The 22072-nt window shown below is 47.1% G+C and overlaps 1 protein-coding gene across 1 annotated transcript in view; it reads left to right on the top strand.

Annotated features, from left to right (window-relative positions):
- The window catches only part of LOC120032010 (filamin-A-like), a 43820-nt gene that overhangs the window by 8724 nt on the left and 13024 nt on the right, over positions 1–22072 (top strand). The window contains exons 9-28 of the mRNA XM_038977917.1: positions 812–981; positions 2392–2509; positions 2983–3245; positions 4427–5024; positions 11831–12004; positions 13493–13655; positions 13963–14123; positions 15333–15500; positions 15757–15880; positions 16142–16298; positions 17625–17814; positions 17969–17992; positions 18144–18391; positions 18767–18859; positions 19325–19424; positions 19542–19682; positions 19794–19922; positions 20176–20349; positions 20526–20687; positions 20900–21103. Coding sequence (XP_038833845.1) covers positions 812–981; positions 2392–2509; positions 2983–3245; positions 4427–5024; positions 11831–12004; positions 13493–13655; positions 13963–14123; positions 15333–15500; positions 15757–15880; positions 16142–16298; positions 17625–17814; positions 17969–17992; positions 18144–18391; positions 18767–18859; positions 19325–19424; positions 19542–19682; positions 19794–19922; positions 20176–20349; positions 20526–20687; positions 20900–21103 — 3561 coding nt within the window. The remainder of the gene's footprint in view (positions 1–811; positions 982–2391; positions 2510–2982; positions 3246–4426; positions 5025–11830; positions 12005–13492; positions 13656–13962; positions 14124–15332; positions 15501–15756; positions 15881–16141; positions 16299–17624; positions 17815–17968; positions 17993–18143; positions 18392–18766; positions 18860–19324; positions 19425–19541; positions 19683–19793; positions 19923–20175; positions 20350–20525; positions 20688–20899; positions 21104–22072) is intronic.

A 22072-nucleotide genomic window follows, 5' to 3' on the forward strand; every position in this document is an offset into this window, starting at 1 on the left:
CTTGACGAACCATGTCCAGATAAAGCATCCGGAGTGAAAAAGTTGAATGAAAAAAAAAGTTGAGTGAGGGAAAAACAAAAAATATAAACGGTAATTAAAAAGTAAAAACCGTAAAGTTGTCAGGTAGCAAAGTAAGGTTAGCAACAAAACACACAGCAGCACGTAAACAAGTCTGCAAGTTGTGACCGGAAATTATGTCCTTTAGAGATACAAAATAATGGATAACAATGTGACTTTAGAGATACAAAACAATGGATATCAATGTGACTTTAGAGATACAAAACAATGGATATCAATGTGACTTTAGAGAAACAAAACAATGGATATCAATGTGACTTTAGAGAAACAAAACAATGGATATCAATGTGACTTTAGAGATACAAAACAATGGATATCAATGTGACTTTAGAGAAACAAAACAATGGATATCAATGTGACTTTAGAGATACAAAACAATGGATATCAATGTGACTTTAGAGATACAAAACAATGGATATCAATGTGACTTTAGAGATACAAAACAATGGATATAAATGTGACTTTAGACATACAAAACAATGGATATCAATGTGACTTTAGAGAAACAAAACAATGGATATCAATGTGACTTTAGAGATACAAACAATGGATATCAATGTGACTTTAGAGATACAAAACAATGGATATCAATGTGACTTTAGAGAAACAAAACAATGGATATCAATGTCCAATTCTGGTGTTTTATTTAATTCTATGCTAATGACTGTTAATGCAGCTGATTAGTAGATCAGTTGTATTGATCCTGAATGTCCCTCTGTGTGACAACGTCTAGGTGTGGAGGTAGGTAAGCCCACCCACTTCACTATCTACACCAAGGGAGCGGGCAAGGCCAAGCCTGAAGTGCACTTCACCGGAGCAGCCAAAGGGGACGCCGTCCGAGACTTTGAGATCATTGACAACCATGACTACTCCTACACCGTGCGCTACACTGCAGTGCAACAGGTATGTAACCATGACTACGCCTACACCGTGCGCTACACTGCAGTGCAACAGGTATGTAACCATGACTACGCCTACACCGTGCGCTACACTGCAGTGCAACAGGTATGTAAACATGACTTCTCCTACACTGTGCGCTACACTGCAGTGCAACATGTATGTAACCATGACAACTCCTACACTGTGCCCTACACTGCAGTGTAACAAGTATGTAACCATGACTACTCCTACACTGTGCCCTACACTGCAGTGTAACAAGTATGTAACCATGACTAGTCCTACACTGTGCACTACACTGCAGTGCAACAGGTATGTAACCATGACTATTCATACACCGTGTGCTACACTGCAGTGCAACAGGAATGTAACCATGACTACTCCTATACTGTGCGCTACACTGCAGTGCAACAGGTATGTAACCATGACTACGCCTACACCGTGCGCTACACTGCAGTGCAACAGGTATGTAAACATGACTTCTCCTACACTGTGCGCTACACTGCAGTGCAACATGTATGTAACCATGACAACTCCTACACTGTGCCCTACACTGCAGTGTAACAAGTATGTAACCATGACTAGTCCTACACTGTGCACTACACTGCAGTGCAACAGGTATGTAACCATGACTACTCCTATACTGTGTGCTACACTGCAGTGCAACAGGTATGTAACCATGACTATTCATACACCGTGTGCTACACTGCAGTGCAACAGGAATGTAACCATGACTACTCCTATACTGTGCGCTACACTGCAGTGCAACAGGTATGTAACCATGACTACGCCTACACCGTGCCCTACACTGCAGTGCAACAGGTATGTAACCATGACTATTCATACACCGTGTGCTACACTGCAGTGCAACAGGAATGTAACCATGACTACTCCTATACTGTGCGCTACACTGCAGTGCAACAGGTATGTAACCATGACTACTCCTATACTGTGCGCTACACTGCAGTGCAACAGGTATGTAACCATGACTACTCCTACACCGTGCGCTACACTGCAGTGCAACAGGTATGTAACCATGACTACTCCTACACGGTGCACTACACTGCAGTGCACATATGTTCGGTATGTCCATATGTCATAATATAACAACTCATTCATCTTTTCTCTCTCTCTCCATCTCCCATATCCTATCTCTCTCTCTCTCTCCCTCCCTCTTTCCCCACCATATCGCCCTCTCTCTCTCCCTCTCTCATATCTCTCTCTCTCTCTCTCTTCCCCACCTCTCCCTCTCTCTCGCTCTCCCTCTCTCTCTCTCCCCCCTCTCACCCTTTCTCCCTCTCTCTCTCTGTCTTTCCCTCTCTCATATCTCTCTCTCTCTCTCTTCCCCACCTCTCCCTCTCTCTCTCTCCCCTCTCACCCTTTCTCCCTCTCTCTCTCTGTCTCTCCCTCTCTCAGGGTAACATGTCTATCTCAATCTGCCACGGCGGTGACCCCATTCCCAAGAGCCCCTTCAACATCACGGTGGCTCCGCCTCTTGACCTCAACAAGGTCAAAGTTCAGGGGTTGAACAACAGTGAGTAGCCCCCCGCCCCCCCCCCCCCCCCCACACACATGTGTACTGTCATTTTACTAAGAAACTTCCCAGGAAATAAACCACTGTTCATCACATGGAAGAGTTTGACCTCATGACCTCCAACACATTTGTCTTCCCCAGAACACACAGCCATAGATAATACGTTGGCATTCTTCTGACAGTTACTTGCTTTAAGAAGTTATATAAAATCAACTGGCCCTCGTGATATTCAATACTGCCAAGGAATTATTTGGCTGATGCACCAAGGACAGTATAGTATTTGTTTTGTGTGATGGCTTGGCTCCATAGTCATATAGAAAATAATTATGATCCCCTAGGTATCTAATCATTCCAGTCTGTTAAATTCAAATCCATTGTTTTCACTTTGGTGCCAAACAGGAATGTAGGCTATAGCCCGGCCTGATACCCTGTGTGTGTGTGTGTGTGTGTTTGTGTGTGTGTGTGACCTACAGAGGTCGACGTTGGGAAGGATCAGGAGTTCACAGTGAGCACGCACGGCGCCGGTGGCCAGGGCAAGTTGGATGTGAAGATCACCTCGCCCTCTCGTCGGCCAATCCCCTGCAAGCTGGAGTCTGACACGGCCAACGAAGTACACACTGTGAAGTACATTCCTCCTGAGGAGGGACCCTACAAAGTGGACATCAGCTATGATGGGAACCCCGTGCCTGGGAGCCCCTTCACTGTGGAGGGGGTGATGCCCCCTGACCCCTCAAAGGTAGGATACACCTGAGACGAACACACACACACACACACACACACACACACACACACACACACACACACACACACACACACACACACACACACACACACACACACACACACACACACACACACACACACACAACCTGTGTACTGTACAGTAAGCACTGTAGAATACATAGTGCAGCTGAGATTACGTCACCAAAAGATTAAATTGATAAAGCTAGTGGGTTTTACACTTTGAGCTATGCTGGAAGGAATGTTCAGACATTTCACAACTCTGTGTGCTGCTCTATAGAGCGATGGGTCCAGTCTGCATGGGGTTAACAACTGTCAGAGAGGGTCTAACTCAAAACCCCGGGTGTCCCATCTTATTAGTGAGTATCTCCTCACCCCTCTCTCTGCCCTTTTTTCATCTCCCCATCTCACACAGACAGGTCCAGGAGCAGTAGAAGTGTAATACAGTGATAATGAAACATATTCATCACTCTGATCACCTGGGGGCTGTTTGATTTGGCCAAGACTCATCCAGAGAGTACCAATCATTAACCAACATCAGGAGATGTGTGTTTGTGTGTGAGAGAGAGAAAGAGAGAGCGAGTATGTGTGCGTATACATGTGTGTGTGTGTGTGTGTGTGTGTGTGTGTGTGTGTGTGTGTGTGTGTGTGTGTGTGTGTGTGTGTGTGTGTGTGTGTGTGTGTGTGTAAAAGAGACAGCGAGAGATAGTGTGTGTGTGTGAGTGATTCCCTTTGGTCACAGTTAGATGAGTCAGGCGGTGAGGTCACTGCTGTCCCATGTGGGACTGGGGCTGTTGGTCCATAGCACACCTGACCCCCTTCACCAGATATCCCCCCCCCCCCCCCCCCCCCCCCCCCCCCCCCCCCCCCATTACACCATCACTCTCGGAAAGCATTACTGGGAGGGTTCAGAATACGCCGGTCATGCAGAGAAGGAACTGAAATAGTTATTGTGGTCATAGACATTTTTCATGTTGGTCAGATGCAGTCATCTTTCAACCATTTGTCAGAGAAGACTCCTGTTACTTCTTCACTTCTGATGGCTCTATTACTGAAATTCCAAAAGAGCTTAGTATGGCGTGCTTCATTTTATTTGTATCATAGAGCACCCATTTCGATCTAATCACCCCCTCTGAGCTGTTAGTCTAATGGTTTCTCCCCCCTGCTGTCTCTCAGGTGCGTGCCTATGGCCCAGGCCTCCAGGGAGGCATGGTGGGCAAGCCGGCCCCCTTCGCCATTGACACCAAGGGTGCGGGCACCGGCGGGCTGGGCCTGACCGTGGAGGGGCCATGCGAGGCCAAGATCGAGTGCCAGGACAACGGTGATGGCTCCTGCTCTGTCTCCTACCTGCCCACAGAGCCCGGTGAATACGCCATCAACATCCTGTTTGCCGAGCAGCACATCCCCGGCTCCCCCTTCAAGGCCATGGTACAGTCCGTGTTTGACCCCAGTAAGGTCACGGCCAGTGGGCCAGGCCTGGAGAGAGGGAAGGCCAACGAGGCAGGGTCGTTCGTAGTGGACTGCGCCAAGGCGGGGGACGCCGAGCTGACCATTGAGATTATTTCAGATTCGGGGTCGAAGGTGGAGGTGCGTGTTCAGAACAACAGTGATGGGACCTATTCTATCACGTACATCCCACAGTTCCATGGCATGTATACTATCACCATTAAATACGGGGGGCACGCCGTGTCCAAGTTCCCCGCCCGTGTGCAGGTGGACCCAGCCGTGGATACCAGCGGGGTGAAGGTGTACGGACCAGGAGTGGAACCCAGAGGTAAGACCATTCACAAATGTAGATAATCATCGTCATCATCGTCATCATCATCATGACGATGACGGATAATAGGCTTTTCACTTTGAATGTTTTTCGCTGAATCTAGGTGGGGCTTTTCAGAACTCAGGCTTCGTTGCACATATCTGATACAGAATTCAAATAGTATTTCAGCTGAATAGCTTCTGAGTGAGTCAAACAAGGTTTAGGACTTAAAAAGGCGGTCTGTAGTTAACAAAAGATGCAGTCTGTGGCCTACTTCCTTAACAGTACATAAAATAGATATTTTCAGAGCGAAAAGGGCCATGAATAATATGAATGAAGAAGTTCATTCTTACGGTGCCAAATGCAATATAAGTGAGTGTCACATAAAGGGTTGTAGCTTAAATCAGAGGCGACCACATCCCTGCTGTTCAAAAGACTCTGCCTGTGTTCAAAATGGCACCCTGTTCCCTATACAGTGCAAAAGAAGTGCTCTATATAGAGAATAGGCTGCCATTTTGGACATAGTCTCTGTGTTATTGTGGATGGATCTTGCCTTCCTCCCTCTCTCACTGCTAGTTTAACCCTTGACTGAGTTCAGGCCAGCCATTACATCAAACACAGGGTGAATGTCACAGTAAAGCAAAATTAACCAAGAGCTCTGGCCAAGAGACGTCCATCTCCTCTCTATTACTCTGTCATTTCATTCCATTGTGATTCAAAGCACAACGGCAGTCTTTCCTGCATTTATCACTCCCCTTGCTTGTCCAGCACTTACTCTCTCTCTCTCTCTCTCGCTCTCTCTCTCTCTCTCTCTCTCTCTCTCTCTCTCTCTCTCTCTCTCTCTCTCTCTCTCTCCGTCTCTCTCTAAATCTCTCTCTCTCTAAATCTATCTCTCTCTAAATCTCTCTCTCTCTAAATCTCTCTCTCTCTCTCTCTCTCTCTCTCTCTCTCTCTCTCTCTCTCTCTCTCTCTCTCTCTCTCTCTCTCTCTCCTCTCTCTCTCTCCTCTCTCTCTCTCCCTCCCTCTCTCTCTCTCTCTCTCTCTCTCTCTCTCTCTCTCTCTCTCTCTCTCTCTCTCTCTCTCTCTCTCTCTCTTTCTCTTTCAATTAAATTCAGTATACTTTATTTACATGGAAAGTAAACACTTACATTGTCAAAGTAAACATATAGCAACGATGGTCAAAGACAGCAATATACTAGACTGTGATTAATTCTTAAGAGTCTAAGCCGTTGGGAAAACAGACAGTCAAGGAATAAGGTTTTGAAGTGTCTGTCCCATATCTAGGAGATATAAGAAAGCTCAGGAAATATAATGAAGCAATGATAATGATAGTGATACTCATATTAGCAGCAATTACAACAAATACTAATTAAGAATAGATTAATATGAATAATCACACTGTACTTCTCACTGGCTGTCCCTCAGGTTGTGGAAGGAGGCCACACATTTGGCTGATAAAACACAGCATTTGAGTTTTTAACCAAGAATGTATTTAAGTTTGTCTTCGTCATTTAGGTTTTCAAATTCTTTGTGTTGTTTTATAATTTTGGGAAGAATGTATTTCTTATGTCAGAATGTCTGTCACAGTTTGACAGAAAATACAGTTCTGTCTCTTCCTCTTCCTGGGTGAAGAATGAGCACAGCCTGTCCTCTCTGAGCAGCCAGGTTTGCCTGTGATGACTGGTCTTTATGACCAGGCTGTGCTCACTCAGTCTGTACACACAGTAGTTAGTGTTTTCCTCAGTTTTCAGATAGTCAGATAGTCTGCCACTGTGTACTGGTTGTTTAGAACTAAATAGCATTGATGTTTACTTTGATTATTTGTGGGGGTTTTCCAATAGGTGATATTTTTCTTGTTGCTCTGTGATAATGTGGTTGGGCCAGATTTTCTGAGTGCTGTCCGGAGGATTTGTTGGGTTGGTAGCGGTTAGTGAATTGAGCCTTAGGACCACCTGGCTGACGAGACTCTTCTCTATGGTCACCTTTTGGCAGTTGAGGGCTTTGTAGTGGTTGGAGTGGGGTCACTTGTTAATTAAGAAATGATTATATAATTTGGTAGGTCTTTTTGGATATTAATCAGAAGAGGGAATTGGCCTAATTCTGCTCTGCATGCATTGTTTATAGTTTTTCTTTGTACTCTTAGTGTCACGGTCGTCTTGAGGTGAATGAATGGACCAAGGCGCAGCGTGATATGAATACATCTTCTTTTATTTTACGACGAAGATGAACACGAAACGAAACACTTATACAAACTATACAAAACAACAAACAACCGTGAAGCTACAAACGAAAGTGCACACACAAGCTACTTACGTTCAACATAGACAAAACACACAAACTTCCCATGTCACACCCTGACCTAACTAAAATAATAAAGAAAACAAAGAATACTAAGGCCAGGGCGTGACATAACCCCCCCCTCAAGGTGCGAACTCCGGACGCACCAGCATAAAGTCTAGGGGAGGGTCTGGGTGGGCGTCTGTCCACGGTGGCGGCTCTGGCGCTGGTCGTGGTCCCCACCCCACGATAGTCACTACCCGCTTTCGTATCCTCCTCCAAATGGCCACCCTCCAAATTAACCCCACTGGATTAAGGGGCAGCACCGGACTAAGTGGCAGCACCGGACTAAGGGGCAGCACCGGACTAAGGGGCAGCACCAGGATAAGGGGCAGCACCAGGATAAGGGGCAGCACCAGGATAAGGGGCAGCTCCGGACTGAGGGACGGCAGCTCCGGACTGAGGGACAACACCGGACTGGCTGGCTGACCCTGGCTGGCTGGCGGATCCTGGCTGGCTGGCTCTGGCGGATCCTGGCTGGCTGGCTCTGGCGGATCCTGGCTGGATGACGGCTCTGGCTGGTCATGGCTGGATGACGGCTCTGGCTGGTCATGGCTGGATGACGGCTCTGGCTGGTCATGGCTGGATGACGGCTCTGGCTGGTCATGGCTGGATGACGGCTCTGGCTGGTCATGGCTGGATGACGGCTCTAGCTGGTCATGGCTGGATGACGGCTCTGGCTGGTCATGGCTCGCTGACGGCTCTGGCTGGTCATGGCTCGCTGACGGCTCTGGCTGGTCATGGCTCGCTGACGGCTCTGGCTGGTCATGGCTCGCTGACGGCTCTGGCTGGTCATGGCTCGCTGACGGCTCTGGCTGGTCATGGCTCGCTGACGGCTCTGGCTGATCCGGTCTGGCGGAAGGCTCTGGCTGATCCGGTCTGGCGGAAGGCTCTGGCTGATCCGGTCTGGCGGAAGGCTCTGGCTGATCCTGTCTGGCGGAAGGCTCTAGCGGCTCCTGTCTGGCGGAAGGCTCTAGCGGCTCCTGTCTGGCGGACGGCTCTGTAGGCTCATGGCAGACGGGCGGCTTTGCAGGCTCATGGCAGACGGGCGGCTTTGAAGGCTCAATACAGACGGGCAGCTCATGCGACACTTGGCAGACGGACAGTTCAGACGGTGTAGGGCAGACGGGCAGTTCAGGCGCCGTTGGGCAGACGTGCAGTTCAGGCGCCGTTGGGCAGACGGGCAGTTCAGGCGCCGTTGGGCAGACGGGCAGTTCAGGCCGGCTGAGACGCACTGTAGGCCTGGTGCGTGGTGCCGGAACTGGAGGTACCGGGCTAAGGACATGCACCTTCAGGCTAGTGCGGGGAACAACAACAGGGCACACTGGACTCTCAAGGCGTACTATAGGCCTGGTGCGTGGTACCGGCACTGGTGGTACCGGGCTGAGGGCACGCACATCAGGGCGAGTACGGGGAGAAGGAACAGTGCGTACAGGGCTCTGGAGACGCACAGGAGGCTTAGTGCGTGGTGCCGGAACTGGTGGTACTGGACTGGAGACACGCACCATAGGGAGAGTGCGTGGAGGAGGAACAGGGCTCTGGAGACGCACTGGAAGCCTGGTGCGTGGTGTAGGCACTGGTGGTACTGGCCTGGAGCGGGGAGGTGGCGCCGGAAATACCGGACCGTGCAGGCGTACTGGCTCCCTTGAGCATTGAGCCTGCCCAACCTTACCTGGTTGAATGCTCCCCGTCGCCCGACCAGTGCGGGGAGGTGGAATAACCCGCACCGGGCTATGTAGGCGAACCGGGGACACCATGCGTAAGGCTGGTGCCATGTAAACCGGCCCGAGGAGACGCACTGGTGGCCAGATATGTAGGGCCGGCTTCATGACATCCGGCTCAATACTCAATCTAGCCCCACCAGTGCGGGGAGGTGGAATAACCCGCACCGGGCTATGCACACGTACAGGAGACACCGTGCGCTCTACTGCGTAACACGGTGTCTGCCCGTACTCCCGCTCTCCACGGTTAGCCTGGGAAGTGGGCGCAGGTCTCCTACCTGCCCTCGGCCCACTACCTCTTAGCCCCCCCCCAAGACATTTTTTGGGTTTACTCACAGGCTTCCTTGCTAGTCGCGTCGCCTACCCTCATAACTTCGGTTCCTCTCTCCGGTTGCCTCTGCTCTCCTAATCGCCTCCAGCTGTTCCCATGGAAGGCGATCTCTTCCAGCTCGGATCTCCTCCCATGTGTAGCAACCCTTGCCGTCCAATACATCCTCCCATGTCCACGAGTCCTGGTTACTTTGCCGCTGTTGTTGGTTCCGCTCACGCTGCTTGATCCATGTGTGGTGGGAGATTCTGTCACGGTCGTCTTGAGGTGAATGAATGGACCAAGGCGCAGCGTGATATGAATACATCTTCTTTTATTTTACGACGAAGATGAACACGAAACGAAACACTTATACAAACTATACAAAACAACAAACAACCGTGAAGCTACAAACGAAAGTGCACACACAAGCTACTTACGTTCAACATAGACAAAACACACAAACTTCCCATGTCACACCCTGACCTAACTAAAATAATAAAGAAAACAAAGAATACTAAGGCCAGGGCGTGACACTTAGGATGATCTTAGAGAATCGTCATGCAGTGTTTCAATTGGGCGTTTGTCCCATTTGTCAAATTCTTCTTTTATAAGCGGACCCCACACTTCGCTGCCATATAGTGCAATTGGTTCTATTGTTGATTTGAATATTTTGAGCCAGATCCTAATTGGTATGTCTAATTTGATAGATATTTTAATGACAGAGAAAGCCCTACCTTGCTTTGTCTTTAAGTTAATTCACAGCCAGGTTGAAGTTCACTGTGGAGCAGATTTTTTTGTCCCAAATGATGTGTAGATGTGTCCTACATCAGTGGAGCCCAGTAAAAATGGATATCGATTTCCCTGACATCTGGATAGAATGTTTGTCTTTTTGAGATTGACGGTCAGGGCCCAGGTCTGACAGAACTGTTGCAGATAATCGCATTGTTGCTGTAACCCATATTTTGTGGGGGACAGCAGCACCATGTCATCTGCATACAGGAGGCATTTTATTTCTGTGTCGTTAAGAGTGAGACCGTGGGCTGTTGATTGTTCAAGTGTTTTTGCCAATTCATTCATGTATATATTAAATAGACTTGAGCTTCGGTTGTTCAACTGTTTCCCTCTGCGTCCTTGGGAAAATAAATGTGTATGTTTATTTCCAATTTTGACTGCTCATTTGTTATTTGTATACATTGATTTGATGACATCATACAGTATGTTTTTTTTACCCACACCACTTTCTATTCATTTGAGAAAAACGCCTTCATGCCAAAATTGAATCAAAGGCTTTTTGGAAATCCACAAAGCAGGATAAATGTTTTGTTTTGATTCACATATTTAACATTTAGTGTGTGTAGGGTATACATGTGGTCTGAAGTTTGATAATTTGGTAAGAATTAAATTAGATTTTTGGTCAGGACATTGTGTAGTAATATGCTGTTCATGATGGCGCAGAGTATTTTTGCCAGGTTTCTGTTGACACAAATGCCACGGTAATTGTTTGGATCAAGTTTGTCTCCATTTTTAGTCCTTGGTTCCAGATGTCAGGGGAATAGCCTACACTCAAAACTTGGTTAATAGGGTGTGGCAGTGCTAAATTTGTGGTCTGTGCATTTGATAAATTCTCTCTCTCTCTCTGTCTCTCTCTGTCTCTCTCTGTCTCTCTCTCTCTCTGTCTCTCTCTCTCTCTGTCTCTCTCTGTCTCTCTGTCGCTCTCTCTCTCTCTCTGTCCTTTCTCTCTCCCCTATCTCTTTCTGTCTGTAGAGGAAGGAAAATAAACTGACAATTAGCCGTAGCGACCTGACCACAGCTTGACTGACATTACTGGCCTGCACAGCCCTGTCTGGCTTTGATTAGACTTGGACGATCCTGATTGGCCATGTCTGACTGTGAGGGGTTGTGATTGCTTTGTGATTGGCTGGTTGTGTTCCTGATTGGCAGTGATTGGCTGGGCTTTTAAAGCCAGTGGAATTGATACTGCAGACGCAGACGTGCGTCTGTCAATGGAGGTTTGTGTTAACTCAGACAGACCTGCTGTCGAATTAGTCTCAGCTTAGATCCCATGGGAAAAGTTAGAGATAGACAGGGGGAAGAGAGAGAGAAAGAGAAATGTGTGTCTATCACATAGAGAGAAAAGAATTGCGATCAGAGTGCAGGAGGCTGCTGAGGGGAGGACGGCTCATAATAATGGCCGGAACGGCGCAAATGGAATGGCATCAAACACATGGAAACCATGTGTTTGATGTATATGATACCATTCCACTGATTCCGCTCCAGTCATTACCACAAGCCCGTTCTCCCAAATGAAGGTGCCACCAACCTCCTGTGGATCAGAGAACGAGGGAGAAAGACAGAAGTACAGACAGACAGGCAGCCAGCCAGACAGACACATCACCTGTGAGAGACAGACAAAACAACCAAGCTCCACATACATATGGCATCTGTGTTGTCCACAGGGGTCCTGAGGGAGGTGACCACCCATTTCATCGTGGATGCCCGTGCCAAGAGCAAGACCGGGGGCAGCCATGTCAAGGCCCGCATCGTCAACCCTTCAGGCGCCAACACAGACGCCTACATCACTGACAAGGGAGAAGGCACCTACAGAGTGGAATACGCTGCCTATGAGGATGGTAAGGCTGAGTCATGCAACTACACCAATAATGTGATGTACATTCTATCTTGAGGACATTATGATGGAGCAGAATATCAGGTACAATGTATTTTCTGCCATACATAAAGCCAAAACTCATAGGAAAGTCATTAGATTGCCTTGGATTTTATTGTACCTGAATGAGCCCTGATTGGCTTATATCCCCTCTGAGGCCTGCAGTGAGGGAGTCTGGGTAGCCTTGGTGCTCACCCTGTTTGTGAATGTTTTTCCAGTGCCGCATGTCGTAATTCCCCAAAAAATAAACCTTGTGGCTTTCATAAAACTAACTGTTTTCCCTCCCCTTTAGCCATGGGGAAAAGAGCTGAGCTCAGCTGTTCTGCCCTTCATGACTTTAGCATACTCTAGCCTGCCAGGAAGCAGTGTGATTTCTCCCAATGTAGGCCCCTTGGCCCATATTCACCGAGTGGCTATGAGTAGTAACACTGATATAGGATCAGTTTGGGGGGGATCTGATCGGAGATCAGCACTCCTACTGTGATATCATTTGTGAATACAGACCCTGGCTGGAGATACGAGAGGAGTTCGAGAGAAGTGGGAGGGGGTTGATGTATATTTAGGCCCAGGCTGTTGAGGACACGAGGGGGAAAGAGAGCACACACTTTGAGATTACTTGGAAAAGGGAGAGAGAAGATGGGAGAGACACACAGAACGGAAAGAAAGAGGGAAGTTAAGGTAGAGAGGGGAAGAGAAAGAGTGATGAGCTAGGGCGAAAGACAGAAAGGGAGAAAGGCAAAAAAAAGAACATTATAACAATGAATGAATGGAAGCTGTAACTGAAACTGCTCCTAGAGAGAGAGAGAGAGGGAGAGGGAGGGAGAAAGGGAGAGAGGGAGAGGGAGGGAGAAAGGGAGAGAGGGAGAGGGAGGGAGAAAGGGAGAGAGGGAGAGGGAGGGAGAAAGGGAGAGAGGGAGAGGGAGGGAGAAAGGGAGAGAGGGAGATAGAGAGGGAGGGAGAGAGAGAGGTGTGGCGGAAGTAAGGTATTAGTAGCCGGAGACTGTCTACAGAGGGAGGGCAGATGGTTTTCCACTAATAGGTGATGTCTGTTACGTCCAGGCCTCAGCCCGCTGAATTGGGGACAGAAATACGCAACCTTGTGGCAGCCTCTCTGACATGGACTTTTCATAAAGAAAGTCACACGCACGCAGACGCACACACACACACCCACACATACAGTTTATTGTAGCAGTTTAGTCATCTAATCAGTATTCCTCTAGTGATGGCCACAGTGATTCACTGTTGAGATTGGGTTCTTTGGAGGTCACACTAGTTTCAAAAGAAAGTAGTCAAATGTGCCTTTGTGTGTGTGTGTGTGTGTGTGTGTGTGTGTGTGTGTGTGTGTGTGTGTGTGTGTGTGTGTGTGTGTGTGTGTGTGTGTGTGTGTGTGTGTGTGTGTGTGTGTGTACTGTCTTACTGTGTGTGTGTTCTCTCCCTGCTTGTGTGTGTTCAGGGATGCACCTGATAGAGGTGCTGTATGATGATGTGGCGGTGCCTAACAGTCCGTTCCGTGTCCCGGTAACGGAGGGTTGTGACCCCAGCCGTGTCAGAGCCTACGGTCCTGGTCTGGAGGAGGGCCTGGTCAACAAACCCAACCGCTTCACCGTGGAAACCAGGTACTAACTTGCTTACTTACTTAATCCTCATCATTACCATGTGGAACATAAGGCTTCCATCAGAGATTTCCACTGCATCCTCCTGTCAATCTGTTCAGGGGGTACACACTGGGCACAAACTGGCGTGAAAATTAGATGGGTGTAAGTAGGGGGAGAAAGGTTAAATGGTGTGGCAAAAAAAATATCTCAGTTATGAGATACTGGTTTGTTTCAATTCAGCATTTAGGTAAAACATTATTCTCTCCTCCCTCTTCACCATCCCTCTCTCTTTCTGTCCCCCTCTCTCCGTCCCTCCCTCCCCCTCTAGGGGTGCTGGTACAGGGGGTCTGGGCCTGGCCATCGAGGGTCCATCAGAGGCTAAGATGTCCTGTAAGGACAATAAAGACGGCAGCTGCAGTGTGGAGTACATCCCCTTCACCCCGGGAGACTATGACGTCAACATTACCTTCGGAGGCTTGCCCATCCCAGGTACTTTATGATGTCACTTCTTCTGAGAGCCCCTTCACTTCCTGTTGGAAAGAATTTAAACTATTCTTGATTGTTTGATAAAGAATGCTGTTAGTGTCATGGAAGATGTTTTGATTGGTCTCGGCTTTAAAAAAGGTACGTGTATCGATGTAGACTAGACCTGTTTATACCACATGCTATAAGTAGGAAATTAGAATGTTTTGCTTGGTCAGAGAGGAAGAGGTGAAGCGAGAGGTCTGCTCCGCCCAAACTCTGTCCATGAAAATAAGCCCACGAAGTGAGGAGAGTCAATGAGGGAGTCTATCACTAATTTGCTAGATGAGGCTTATTTGATCGAAAATAAGTTTCGTAATGGCAAGGTTGTTACTAATGAGGTTTGGCCGGGGTAGACCATCATTGTAAATAAGAATTTGTTCTTAATTGACTTGCCTAGTTAAAAACATATATATTTTTTTTTAAATAAGTGGATGCACGTGGGATTTTGGCAACTTTGGAAAACATTTTTTATTGGAGTTGTGCATGTCATAGAGATAGAGGACTCATCATGGATATAACCAGTTTTAGCATGGACATTGCCATTGAGGGCTTCCCAATGACTGTATATATGAATGGACAAAACCATCGATCACGTGACACCATTCATTCCTATGTGAAGACTCAATGGAGACATAACATGTGTAGTTTGAGCTACTCCAGGAAGTGACGTTGCAGGCTAACTCAGTGCTCCCCCCTCATTGAGTAACTCAAGCTGAAGGCCGGCCGGGGTACTGGAGGCTGCCTTTAGCAACTACATGACCCTTTTAACTTCTTCTGTGTGCAATTTTAAAATAGTCGGTTCAAGGACATGCATCTGTTTTATTAGAAGCAATTATTGGAACTATGCTTTTCTTTGAATTTCTATGGCCTGTTGTTCACACGTATATCTGCTCTCTCTTTGGCTAGAATGGTCCCATCTGATCTCATCTTCTCTTGCCTGGCTTCCATATTTGAGGACATGTATTTCCATTGTTAGAGCGGTCATTCAAATAGCTTGGCAATACAGGGCCTGTATAACACATGGTACCAGTATGTAATGAGAATGTTTTGCTTGGTCTTGGCTTTCAAAGAGGTACATAAACAAATGAATACTCATCAATGTACACTTGACCTGTATACCTATACGTGTGTAATTCCATCTGACTCCTGCCCGTGTGTGTATGTGTGTTGCAGGGAGTCCCTTCCGTGTGCCAGTGAGAGAGCTGGTGGACCCAAGTAAGGTGAGGTGTTCAGGCCCAGGGCTGGGTAGTGGAGTCAGAGCCCATGTTCCTCAGACCTTCACTGTGGACACCAGCAAGGCTGGCCTCGCCCCTCTGGGAGTGGTGCTGTACGGACCTACTGGTAAGAGGAGAGAGAGAGAGAGACACACACACACACACACACACACACACACACACACACACACACACACACACACACACACACACACACACACACACACACACACACACACACACACACACACACACACACACACACACACACACATAGACACCCCCCCCCCCTACACACAAACCAAATAGCTTTCATTGGCTGTGAAGTTTTAAGGTTTTAAACTTTTCAGGCTGTGGTAATATTTAATTACTTCCTGCTGCAGGAGTTGCTGAGCCAGTGAACATCACAGATAACGGAGACGGAACACACACAGCGACCTACACCCCGGCCAAGGACGGCCCGTACACCGTGTGTGTGAAGTACGCTGACCAGGAGGTTCCTCGCAGGTCAGAACAGCAGGAGGAGGAACCAAACTGTGATCACAGAGAAACATCTTTGATGTTTCCATCAAATCATTGTACTGACTACACAATGTGTTCATCCCTCTGTCATTCTCTATTGATCCTCTTTTCCTGTCTTGAAGTGGGAATTCAGTTAACTGAAACATTTAAATCCTTGAGAGATTTAAATCTTGATCTTTCATAAACAATCTTTTAGTCGTGACGCTCCTTTCTTTCAAATTATTATTATTTTTCCTCTTTCTGCAGTCCGTATAAGATCAAGACATTGCCTGCTCATGATGCCAGTAAGGTGCTTGCCAGTGGGCCAGGTTTGAATGCCCAGGGTGTGCCTGCCAGCCTGCCTGTGGAGTTCACCATCGATGCCCGCGATGCTGGCGAAGGCCTGCTCACTGTGCAGATACTGGTGAGTCACCTCCGCCTCTGTCACTTCCTCTCTAGACAGGAAACTGTCGTAGACTGTGAGCTCAGACATTCTCCTCCCTATTTAAAAGAGAACCTCCATTTAACCTTAAGAGGATAAACATCTCTTCAAGCTTGCTGTTATGATTCATGCTTGTTACCAATTTTGACATTTCTACCTTATTTTCTTATTGTGTGTTTAATAAAAAACCCAAACACCAACCCCCATGTCAAGTCAGCCCCTCCCCCCATTCTACCCATTCCTTTCTCTCTGCCCCTCCCTGATCTGGGATGTGGTTGGGTTGTGGCTGTGATGTGTCTGCCTGTTGACTTGTCTGCAGGGTCCGGATGGGTCCAGGCGCGAGGCCTCAGTGTTTGTGGAGGACTGGGGCAGGAGGGTATGGGAGAAGCATATAGTCAAGGGGACCATACCCTTCAGTATTCTTAAGAAAGGCTCCGTAAGGCCTGCTCTTCCTTTTTCTGGCCTCTTCTCTTTCACCCCTCACGCTGTCTGCCGTCTCCCCTCGCCCTCTTGTTCCCTTTTCGTCCCCTTCTTCCCTAGTCCCCTCGTTCTTTTCCCCTTGTCTTTTTTGTACTTGCTGAGGACCCTGGGAGGAGTATTTTGTCTTCTCTATGTCTCCTTTCACTCTCCTCTCTTCTTACTGTGAGAGAGGAGAGAAGCCAGTCTATGTAGGAGAACAAGGGATTGTATACCAGATAAAAAGGGATTGTAGACCAAAGTTAAAACAATGCATAAACAAAGGATTAACTTGCTCCCTGGCTGAAACTTCACTGAAACAAGTTCGGTGCTGTGATGAGTTGGGACAGCACACATCAAAAACCTGGAGGAGGAACTGGGATCTCTTGGATGTTTGGAAGTGAACGGTTCTCTTAAGCAGTAGTACACAGCCCATGAAAGACAAACATTCTCCATCCCCTCAATGTCCCTCCTCCCCAGTCTGTGTGGACTGACCTCCATTGGGTTTGGCTAATTGGCTAATGTGGTTTTCACTATCCAACTAACTGTAGAAAATGGCTCATAGCACCATCTATTCTCAAACATAACCATTCCCATTGTTACATTGTGCACAGCTATGAGTCGTGTCATATGGAGGGGATGACATACATTGACAATGTACAGTTTACATGAGTGTTCACACACACACACACACACACACACACACACACACACACACACACACACACACACACACACACACACACACACACACACACACACACACACACACACACACACACACACACACACACACACACACGATTCCACAGCATCCTATCCTGAGGTTGTACCATATCCCTATACCTGTAGGACCCAGAAGGCAAGCCGAAAAAGGCCAACATCCGTGACAACAGAGATGGGACGTACACAGTGTCCTATGTACCAGACATGGCAGGGCGCTACACCATCACCATCAAGTATGGAGGAGATGAGATTCCCTACTCACCCTATCGTATCCATGCCCTGCCCACTGGAGACGCCAGCAAGTGTCTGGTCACAGGTCAGTGAGAGGACTATATGTAAATGTATATCTGTATTGTATGTATCTATGAAGAAAGGAAGGCCTGGATAATCATTGCTCTGATGAAGTAGCTTTGGTGGGTTTTAGCCCATGATGCAACATTAATGAGGCACCATTTACTTTCTATCTACAGTTTCCATTGGAGGACATGGATTGGGTGAGCATTAATTAACATGATCATTCTTCTGAAAACTAGCATGTATACCAGTGTATGTACTGCACATGATTATATTGACTTGATGTTTGTGATGACGGGATAGTTTCTGTAGTTCTGTATGGTCTCCTTACATGTCCATCATTCTCGACAGGTTCAGGTCTCGGACCCACCATCCAGATCGGCGAGGAGACCGTCATCACCGTGGACGCAAAAGCTGCTGGGAAGGGGAAGGTGACCTGTAAGGTGTCGACGCCAGATGGGGCCGAGCTAGACGTGGACGTGGTGGAGAATTCCGACGGAACGTTTGACATCTACTACACGGCTCCGGAACCTGGGAAATACGTCATCACCATCCGCTTCGGAGGAGAACACATTCCAAACAGCCCCTTCCACATTGTGGTGAGTACTTTCTGGTACTACAGTACCCACGGAATCATGGGTACTGTAGTCCTTACCTGCATTTGTTGGGAAAGTGTCGTTTTTTTGTCACAGTGTTGCCATAAATGTGTTTCATTCATTGAATGTCTTCTGTAATGGTATCACACGATGTTGTGTGATCTCTAGGCTGGTTCAGAGACAGTAGGTTTGACTCATGTCATGTGACAGTACATGAGTTGTGCATGGTGTGCCACTTACATGAGCCTACGATAATCCTTGGAGGATTACTATAACTGTGTGCGCATGATGGTTTGTAAGTTACCCATAGAAATATGATGAGTAATTAGTCGATTTCTATGAAGTTTTCCTAAACGTGTGACTTACCCTCCCCAACAGGCCAGTGATACCGTCCCTATAATAGAGGAACCGTGTGACAAGCTCCAGTTACAACAGCCCTACCAGCCCTACCAGGGCTACCCCCCTCACTGGGTATAAACCTACCCCAAACCTCCCCTCACCCCACCCCACCCTGCCAGCACTTACCTCCACCTCACCCCCACCCTCTCCTTCAGCTTACCCACCTCCTTCATATCCCAACGCCATGATTCCTACTTTACTTTCCATGTACATCTCAAAAACCTCTGTGTTGAAAATCATTGCATGTCCACTTCATTTTTGTTTTGCTTGTCTCCTTTATGGCGACGGCCATTGAGTTTGTATGTCTCTGTTTTGTGTGCATGAGTCGCTTTTGCATTGCTTTGACTGTTTTTCTTTCAGCTTATCTTGATTATCTCTCAGGCCTTCAAAGCCTGGACTCTCGCCTGTCCTGTCTGCCCAGAGTCAAGGCTTATGCCTGGGCTGTGCTTTCACCTCCATCCCCTCATACTGTCCCTGAGCAGAGATATAGACCAGAATGCCAATGCTAATGTTAATTGAACCATTTCCCTTTCATAGGCCACAGAGGAGCCCGTCACCACCGGCGATATCATGGAGCCTATGCTCCGCCCCTTCAACCTGGTCATTCCATTCACCATTCAGAAGGGAGAGATCACAGGTGAGATTTAACTGATGTCTGACAGTTGTGTGTGTGTGTGTGTGTGTGGTGTTTGCTGTGATATGTATGATAATAACTTACCTGTGTGTGTGTGTGTGTGTGTGTGTGTGTTTCCAGGTGAGGTGCGTATGCCCTCAGGTAAGACAGCCCGTCCTAACATCACAGACAACAAGGATGGGACAGTCACAGTGAAGTACGCCCCTACAGAGAAAGGACTGCATGAGATGGACATCAAATATGATGGAAACCACATCCCAGGTACATATTGCATAGAGAAACACACACACACACATACATACACACACACAGAGTCTAATTCCATACAGGAAGTAGATCCATAATATGCTGTTTCATGCTGTTCCATCACAGGAAGTCCCCTCCAGTTCTATGTAGATGCCATCAATAGTGGTCATGTGACAGCCTATGGTCCTGGTCTGAGTCACGGCATGGTCAACAAACCTGCCACCTTCACCATCGTCACCAAGGATGCAGGGGAAGGTAAAGAACTGGACCAAATAATACCATACTGATTTGTGCCACTACTGTGCTATGGTCAAATTCTATCATGGTATTAAACATGGTATTCAACAATTCTCAAAGTCTTCAATCCATTTCTGATTTTCCTCCGTCCCTCTCTCACCCCTTGTCTCCCCCTACATTCCCCCATCTCTCCTCTCTTCTGCTATTCCTACTTTCTCTCTTCCTGTCTTCCTCTCTTCCTGTCTTTCTCTCTCTCTCCTCTCATGTCTAGGTGGCCTGTCCCTGGCGGTGGAGGGTCCCTCTAAGGCAGAGATCAACTGTAAGGACAACAAGGATGGAACCTGTACTGTGTCCTACCTTCCCACTGTACCAGGAGACTACAACATCATCGTCAAGTTTGACAACAAACACATCGCCGGCAGCCCCTACACTGCCAAGATCACAGGTATTGACTCTGTGTATGTGTGTGTGTGTGAGAGAGTGAGAGAGAGAGAGTTTGCAATATGCAACAAGGCTAGAGCAAGGTTGTATTCAAAGGTTGTATTCATTAAATGCATGAATTCGTTTTCATTTTCTCTCCTTCATTCTCTTTGTTCTTTTCTGTCCTTCTCTCCCCTGTAGGGGATGACACCATGAGGACATCCCAGCTCAACGTTGGCACAGCAACAGACGTGTCATTGAAGATCTCAGAGACAGACCTGAGCAGCCTGACAGCGAGCATCAGAGCACCGTCGGGCAACGAGGAACCCTGCCTCCTCAAGAGACTGCCCAATCGACACATCGGTGAGCCACTCACCAGGCCCGGATCCCAAAGTTTATGAATCTATTATTTAGTCAGTAACACAAAGTTCTGTAAACCTCTTTTTTTTGTTTTTCGAAAGAGACCTGGTAAGATAGCAGCAAGGGTAAACTTGTATATGTTTAAACCATAAAGAGGCACAGATAGTCATTCCATGTATCTGATTGCGTTCTCCTCTATCCGTCCTCCCCTCTAGGTATCTCATTCACTCCTAAGGAGGTGGGGGAGCATGTTGTGAGTGTGAAGAAGAATGGGACGCACGTGACCAACAGCCCCTTCAAGATCATGGTGGGCCAGTCAGAGATCGGGGATGCCAGCAAGGTCAAGGTGTTTGGCCAGGGACTGGTGGAGGGACACATCTTTGAGGTGGCTGAGTTCATAGTTGACACCAGGAACGCAGGTGAGGCTGTTTTCATTGGTATTCATTGTGACAAGTTACTATTGAACATAATAGAGGGTTAAGATAATATTCAACTTTAGACGTTCAGAAGTTTTAGGTTAATAGTTTTTGCTGTGCATGCACTGTAAAAGGGTTGCAGTGAATTTGTCAGTAACTTGCAGGCAGCTCACTGGCAAGTAAGTTACTGCATTTCATATTGCAGTACACCTACTGTTATCTAAATACTGTATCAAAGCAAGCACTGCGTATTGACACACAGTACAATACCGTAGATTTGATTGTATTATACTGTAAAAAAAAGTAAATGCTACTGTAATCGTAATGAATGAATGGATGGATGAAATTTGTTGAGGGGGCTTGTATTTGACAGTATTTGACTGTAATTACATGGGATTGGTGTAAAAAGATTGGCTGCTTGGTAATGTGTTTTTCTTTACAGCATATCAATGAATATTTGGTGTTTTATATCACTTGCACTTCTAGAGGCCTTAACAAAGGCTTCTAAACTGGCAGTGACCACAGGGCAAAACAAACCAAAAGGACATGGCAAAATGCTCAATCATTTAAGGTTTAAGACTTGCTGCCACTCCAATCTGTGCCCTATACATTTTAAATTGATGGGGCACTAATACCACATGCAGGTTAAATTAGTATAGCATTTTCACCAGCGGGTGCAACATATGTAGCCTCTACAAGACACGCCTCAAATATGTTAATGGTCAAAAGCTTTTTGGCACTCCACAAATCCAGTACGGGACTGTTTTCTGTGGGATAGAATTACAGTACACTTTAAAAAATGTTACTTGTTTTTACGGTAAGTGCTTTCTTTACAATAACATACTGTTAATCCAAAGTTTCATTGGAATTTACAAAAATGACTGTACTTTTTTACAGTCATTTACAGGTAACAAGCTGCCAGTAAGTTACTGTAAAAACAAGTTATGGTTTTTGCAGTGTACCATTCAAAAT

The sequence above is a fragment of the Salvelinus namaycush genome, chromosome 38 (assembly GCF_016432855.1).
Source record: "Salvelinus namaycush isolate Seneca chromosome 38, SaNama_1.0, whole genome shotgun sequence".
In the NCBI taxonomy this organism is placed as follows: Eukaryota; Metazoa; Chordata; class Actinopteri; order Salmoniformes; family Salmonidae; genus Salvelinus; species Salvelinus namaycush.